This window comes from Setaria viridis, chromosome 6, assembly GCF_005286985.2.
Source record: "Setaria viridis chromosome 6, Setaria_viridis_v4.0, whole genome shotgun sequence".
In the NCBI taxonomy this organism is placed as follows: Eukaryota; Viridiplantae; Streptophyta; class Magnoliopsida; order Poales; family Poaceae; genus Setaria; species Setaria viridis.
The window spans coordinates 7,172,823-7,180,136 of NC_048268.2; the positions used below are offsets into that span (position 1 = coordinate 7,172,823).

General features: G+C 42.0%; 1 protein-coding gene across 3 annotated transcripts; it reads right to left on the reverse strand.

Moving 5' to 3' along the window:
* Positions 1-1,064: 1,064 nt before the first annotated feature.
* Positions 1,065-6,522, reverse strand: LOC117860631 (uncharacterized). Of its 3 annotated transcripts, none has more exons than XM_034743986.2 (9): positions 6,097-6,521; positions 5,135-5,227; positions 4,706-5,058; positions 4,499-4,617; positions 4,259-4,421; positions 3,489-3,843; positions 3,331-3,414; positions 1,601-1,713; positions 1,065-1,435 (listed from the first exon to the last, which is right to left on the reverse strand). In XM_034743986.2, exons 2-8 carry the CDS (start codon positions 5,204-5,206, stop codon positions 1,645-1,647), a joined length of 1,215 nt encoding a protein of 404 aa, XP_034599877.1. In that variant the 5' UTR covers positions 5,207-5,227; positions 6,097-6,521; the 3' UTR covers positions 1,065-1,435; positions 1,601-1,644. The 3 variants fall into 3 exon arrangements, with proteins under 3 accessions (XP_034599877.1, XP_034599876.1, XP_034599878.1); XM_034743985.2 differs by having other exon boundaries at positions 5,135-5,244; XM_034743987.2 differs by lacking the exon at positions 3,331-3,414 and having other exon boundaries at positions 5,135-5,244; positions 6,097-6,522.
* Positions 6,523-7,314: the final 792 nt, after the last annotated feature.

The following is a 7,314-nucleotide window of genomic DNA, read 5'->3' on the forward strand; positions in this document are numbered from 1 at the left end:
TAAACTATATGGTTAACTTACCACAGTTTTGGGAAGTAGTAAAATTTTACAGTAAATTTACTGTGTGATTGAGGCACCAATAAGAAAATGGAGAATTAAGTAGTGTGGTTGCCTACTAAGTGGAAAAATAGTAAAATGTAGGAGATAGGGAGAGTATACTCTGTGGCCGACCACAGAATTAAGGGGGTGTTTGGCACACAGGGGCTAAAATTTAGCCCCGGTCACATCGGATATTTGGACACTAATTAGGAGGATTAAATATTGGTTAATTACAAAACTAATTGCACAATCTCTAGGCTAAATCGCGAGACGAATCTATTAAGCCTAATTAGTCCATGATTTGACAATATGGTGCTACAATAACTATTCGTTAATGATGGATTAATTATGCTTAATAGATTCGTCTCGCGATTTAGCCTAGGAGTTTTGCTATTAGTTTTGTAATTAGCTCATATTTAGTCATTCTAATTAGCATCTAAACATCTGATGTGACAAGGCTAAATTAGCCCCTATCTTCCAAACACCCCCTAAGTAGCATGGTCACCTGCCATGCTAGGATTGGCCAGCAGTAAATCCGCCAGGATCCACACCACCCACGCTCCAAGCCGGTCTAGGTGAGTCCACTACGAGCGAGCCGAGCATCCAGGAGCGAGGGAGCCGTGCATCGTTACGTAATTTGCGCCGGATTAGGAGCTAGGGTCGTTACCATATCAACGCTGGAAGAGAAAATTCGATTCGTCTAATCAAAACAGCTCAGTCCAGAACACCATGCATGTGCATCCTACTTGCAGGTTACGTCATTTTAATCAAAACAGCTACATCTAGAATTGAGAATACCCAGGCAGGTTACGAGAATACATGGACTGGTATTATACAGAAATAATCAATTCATTTACAAGAAGGCCAAAAAAGGAGTGATCACGTTACTAGTCCTATAAAGCAATTCCCAGTTTACTAGAATCCAGATACTATAATGTCAGTAATGTACCAGAACCCATATGATGGGTTACTACAATGGCATCATCAATTTACCATAATCGTGTCATCAATTTAGTACCAAGGTCTTTAATAATATGGCGTGATCGACTTACTATAAAATGATGATGTCCAGTTTACTAGAAGTCAATATACCGGAATTACAACAGTGCCTTAGAATGATGTAACACAAACATAGGTTTAGCGTGATGCAGAAAGCGAGTGGCTGCTCGGATGACAATTGTTTGTATTTACTTGTGTCTCGTGATGCATATGACAAATAAAAACAATCCAGAATGCAACTATCTTGTTCACTTTGCTTTTCCTCTAAGCTAAAGCTCTTTGGAGCACATTTCATTTTCCCGGCCTCATTCTTGTGGTGGTAGTACGAGTTCCAGTGCTTGCCCGACGAGACCCTGGTTGCAGCACACGCCGTTGGCATCTCCAGGATCACCAGGAGCTGCATGCCACCCAGAAATCGGATAAATTTAAGTCAATGTGAAGTGTTTGTTTGCTGTCATGCTGCACACACTGATAAAAATTGGACATGACTGCAAACTGAAGTGTATTTTAAAGCTCAAGGCTCACCAACCCAAAATGCAAATCTGAGAAAGCAAGAACTTACTGGGGCACGATGAGCCTGAAACTCGCTTTGGGTGTGCATGGACATTATATGGTAGCTGTGCAGCAAGGTTCCTGTGGATCTTTTTGCACTACATAAACGTCTGACGCTGCCGCCTGCCTCAAAAAGGATCAGATCGGAGTAAAAGATCCTCATATCGATTTGCTCGCAACAGAAAAAAAGTAATCACTTGAAAGATAAAATTAACATGGTGCGATTCTCTCTTTCAAACCAGAATGACGAGCATTTTAGTAATGTGGCTACATTAATCGAGAACTGAGAATTGTAAATAGAAGGAAATAAGCTGACCGACAGAAATGCACCGCATAATTTGTCTGTCAAAATTACAGTAACACCACATTGGTTGACATAACTTTCTGACAGTGATTTACAAGAAACATAATTCACATTAACATGAATCCATGAATTTACTATAACACTGACCAAGTTCCATCATAATTCAAAATATTTATTACCAGATAAAAACAACCAGAACTCTATAGATACTAGTAAAAAATATGGTTAATTTACCACATACTTTATATGTAAAAGTTCTGTACCACAACAATGATTGATGTCAAATACTGACTATGATTTATGAGAAAGACGGTTCCATGGATTCATGTTAAAATACTTATTAGTATGTATGTTAAAATACATAAATGCAGTTAAATAAGAACAAAATGAGAAATATGCCTGCATATTAGTCCGGGTACCATACTTAAAGACAGTCCAACATTGATCATTAAACCAACAAGCGATAAAACCAAAAACAGATAAAGCACCTAAATTATAGAACAAGCATTCAAGAAAATTGTTCAAGAACAGAATTCCAGTAATACGACTCCAAAATGTCCACAAACTTCTGTCGATAACAGGATGCAAGTATGTGACACCATTAATATAATATGAATATTGACAAGACCCTTGGTAACCATCATTGAAAACAGCAACAAGAAATGCGGAGACAGAAAGATTGTTCAGAATTTAACATATTTGTGCATCTCATAAACATACAGGCAGATCCAATCCAAAACACGTAAAATATTGAAAGATTACAAATCTGCACAGTTATCATGGACATTGTATAGGAAAGACCCAAGTGTGGAAAAGGTACATGGTATGTGACTCACTCTAAATGATCTATATGAGGCTGGCAGTAGAAGCTATGCTGCATTCCCCACTTGGCTCTCAAGTAGGCCTACCCTATAGTTCTCTTAAGTTTGGAATCCATCTACTTGGTGATTAACATAGGGAAATCTTCAGTACGGTTTCTGCTGAATTTAAAGGTGGAAGGCCTATCTCTAGTATTTTGTGGTAATTATTGATCAACAGGTATTTTATTTCTTTCAAGTCCTCTAGCACCCTTTCAATTATGTCTTGAACACCAAAAAACTACCATCTTGTCCACAAATCATCACCAAGAAAAACAGAAATATTGTGGTTTATATGTATATATATATATATGAAAAAGCCAAAAATAAAACATGAATAATAAGTAAGGGTTCTGCTGAATTTAAAGATGGAAGGCCTATCTCTAGTATTTGGTGGTAATTATTTATCAACAGAGATTTTTTTTTTCTCAAGCCCTCTAGCTCCCTCTCCAACCTATCTTTTACACCTAAAAACTACCATCTTTTTCACAAATCATCCCCAAGAAAACCAGGAATATTATGGTCTATATCTTATATATGAACAGGTCAAAAAGAACATGAATTAAAAGGCTTTCTTACTTCTCTCTCTGAAATCTCAAGGATATTCTTCACATCACTAAATAAAGTAGGATGATTTACGCGAATAATGCTATCAACATCTACCTGCAGTTTTTTCGATGTGTTAGTATATTATCTGACAATTTAAAAATGTACAAATACAAGTTTATAAAACGTACCTGAAGTTGCCTCCAATGAGTACAAGCACCACATATGACTCTAACATAGTCATTCAATGAATCACCATCGTAAGCTTCATTTTTATTTTTAGTAGCTTTTCCTTTCTTATCCTTGCGACTGTTCTGCCTTTGAGCTTCCTGATAGTTATTCATTCGTTTCAAAAGACCCTTGAACTCAGGGGAACAATTGACATTCCAAGATTTTCCGCGAATGGCAGACTTGCTTAATTCATTCCTGAATCTTGCATCCTTTAACTTCAGCGATATTGTATGAGCAAAGAATTTGAGCCTTCTTGGTAATTTCCAGAAGAAAATATGTTCGAAAACAGTGTCTTTTATGGTTGACAGTGATGTCCTAAAAGATCAGATTACATTAAATGAGTAAACAAATCGAGAAACACATGTAATCTAGGTATAGGTTCAGTTAAATCAAACTGTAACTAATGTTGAATGTTAGATTAAGTTAATTTGGGGCATGGTCACTACTAGGAAAACTACAATATAACCCTGGCCTCATAGGCAAACAACATCGACCTGCAGTACATGAGTTCAAAAACATCTCAGACTTACTGCATAGAGAAGGTTAGGGAAGCATCCCATGATATACTGCAACTAAAAAAAGCACAGATCTAGATATGTGCATACAACATGTTGATAACACTAATCACAGCGGAATTAAACACATATCTACTATCATTGGATGCAATAAGGAGTTAGCTTGCACAACTAGTAATTTAAGCACAAACAAATTAGTATGGTTTTCAACTCACCTGTCCAGTGTTTGCAGCATGTTGATTAGAGAGTCAAGATCTCCACAGAAATAATTACGGTCAGAAGTGGACAGTGCCAAGGCACTTTCAGAAACATATTTGAGCATTGCCAAGTAACATGTCCAATCATACCACTGTGCTTCTTCTTTGGTCATCACTGACTCTACAAAATTTAAGAGAGACTTATCAATGTTGGAAAGACTGCAGTTATCTACAAGTCGCTATATAGATTTTTTTTACCTTTTGATTTGAAGCCAGCAAGCTTAACAGTGGAACCATGATAAAGTGTTGTATCCCAACTCAGATCTCCGTGATAAAGATTGTTTTTTCTCAAAAAATCAATCCCCTCAGCAATTTGGCTAAAAAAATAAAGAAAACTAGTAGTAAATAAATAGGTAGGAAAAGTTTGCTTCTGGACAAAAACTACAAGTTGTTATTTGTTAGTACCTTAGATAATTCTGAAGCTCTGGTGAAGGAATGTGATCACATTTGTCAGCAAATTGGTCACCAGCAACCATTGACCAAAGTAACCCATCATAGGGCTCAACAAAAGTTGCTACTGATGTTGGATCTTTACTAAGCTTATTGTCACAAAGCAATTTCAAGGATAATATATTCTGGTGGTTTAAATCATGCATGATATGAAAAGCATACTCATTATCAGCAGAATCCTCCCTCAAACAAACAGTTGGATAAGTGGTACTATCTGCAACAACCACACCTTGCAGATCAGGTTTATGTAACAAGTGGGTCCGCTTCTTGAAATTCAAAGACATCACCTTGAAGGATGTATTGGATTCCTGAAATATTTCCAGCATTAAATAACATAGATATGACCATATACAAGGATTAGGAAGACTAAGACCAAGTCTATACCTTTGTGAATTTTCTTTTATTATTTTCTTTAGGCTGAGATGGGCCTTCCTCACACTGACTTGGAGAAACCATGCTGAAATCAAGGATGAGTACCTGGCCAACGAGCATACCTGGGTTCAATAAAAAAATCTAACTGCCAAACTATTGTGTATTTATTTGAGTGTTGGTGAAATGTTTGAATCAAAATAATTGCTATATTATATAACCATGCACATCTAAGTCAAAATTGACTGATTATGATGTTCCAGTGACCAGGGTAAATCTAGAAGCACAACTACATGCAAAAGCTGAACCCAACACTGCTGCTGACAGCCATCAATCAAAGTGAGGTTGCCGCAAATATTACCATTATACTGCCGCATTATATTTGATTATAATAATGCGGAAACATTAACTAAAGCATTATACTTGATTACTCTGTATCTGGTACATATAGACACTCTAGCTCTATTTCCTCAATATATGAATCTGAGAATGCTTGAATAAAAAAAAATACTGCAACAAATAAGTGCAATTCATAGGACAAGTCTGAGCTAAAGTGACAAACCATTAAAAATCCATTGAAACTAATCCATATATAATTACCAGAGAAAAACAAGTTCATGGATATTTAACTTGAGTAGAACTAGAAAATGGACGCCATGCATGGTCATGACTCATGAAGCAGAGCAGATGCAGATCAGGCATTCTGGGTACTAGATAGATCAAGTCATAAAGAGTTGCACGCTGCTGTTAAGTTCGTGCGCTGGACAGATCGATCATAGGGCAAAACTAAGCATGAACAGCATTTGCAGCTAAATTCAGAACAATAGTTCCTGATGAGCTAGAGATTACTAAAGGATCGAGACATGTATTGACTAATTTTAATCCCTGATAAATTCAAGACCAACAAGACCCATACAGCCGAATCAAGATGCTAACAACTCAGCAAGAGTCTGGGATGAGGAAAGTGGAGAACTCACAGAAGGGGTGGAGGCGCCGTGGTGGATCCAGATTCAAGAGGAGGCAACCGAGGTCTTGTCGTTGTAGATCGAGATGGTCGTCGCGGAGAGAAGCGGAGACGGCGGCGGTGCTCCTGGACAGGGACGGTGACGCGGAGGGGGCGGCAGCACCTGGACGGGGACGGGGACGCGAAGGGGCGGCGGTGCTTGGTCGCCGGCCGAGGTGGTGTCGGTGTAGATCGAGATTGTCGTCGCAGAGTGTACCGGAGACGGCGGCGGCTGCTGCTGGACAGGGACAAGGACGCGGAGAGGGGGAAGCGCCTGGACGAGGACGCGGAGGGGCGGCGGCGCTTGGTCGGAGAGGAGGCGCGGCGGAGCAAACGTGGAGACGGCGCTGACTGCTGGCTCCCTCGCTCCCTCGAGTCGCTGCCCTCGCGACGACGCCGGGCTTGCGGCGCCCGTGCTCACCCCGGGGAGAAGTCGCGGGTTGGGCCCGGCACTCCCGTGCTCGTGGGCTCCCAAAAGACAGGAGATTTAGCCCGGGCCGAAAGCCACGTGGGGGAGCTTACCCGGCCCGGGGAAATCATCGGAGCCCGGAAGATGTTTCCGGAGTTGGAGATTCGTGCGGTTGATAGGGGCCGCACGATCTCCTTGTGTATCCGCCGCTCCGATCGCTTGGACGCACGCTGCCGTGGATCGGTCTCACACCGGTGAGAAGCATGGCCGGAGGGGTGGGAGCTAGGGGAGGGGTGGTGCGTGGGCGGGAGTGGCCTAGCAGTGAAGTCGCCGCCACCCGCGTGTGGTGGTCGAGGCGACGGTGCTTAGAGTTAAGGTTTGTGGGGTGCTGGGGCTCTAATGACCACCAGCCTTAGAAGAGAAGGTGGGGGCGACGCAAGCTTGGCGGAGGTGGCGGGTTGGTCGGCGGCGGTGGCAAGGCGGCGAGAAAGCGCCGGCGGCCAAGCGGGGTCGGCCATTCGGTGGGCAGTGATCGGCAGCGGGGTGAGGGAGCAGCGTGGTTGGTGGGCGAGCGGCACGGCGGCGCGCTCGTCACTGGCTGGGGTAGTGAAGGTGGCGGCAGGAGGGGGAGTTCGACGCCAGCGAGATGGAGACGGTGATGGTCATTAGGCCTGGGTGCGCACACCTGAACCGGACCCTGAGAACGTCCATCAGGTAGGCTGTTAACATGCTACGGCTGGAGGCACCGCCGCCGATCCTGCCGGCGAGAATGCTGGTGGCCAC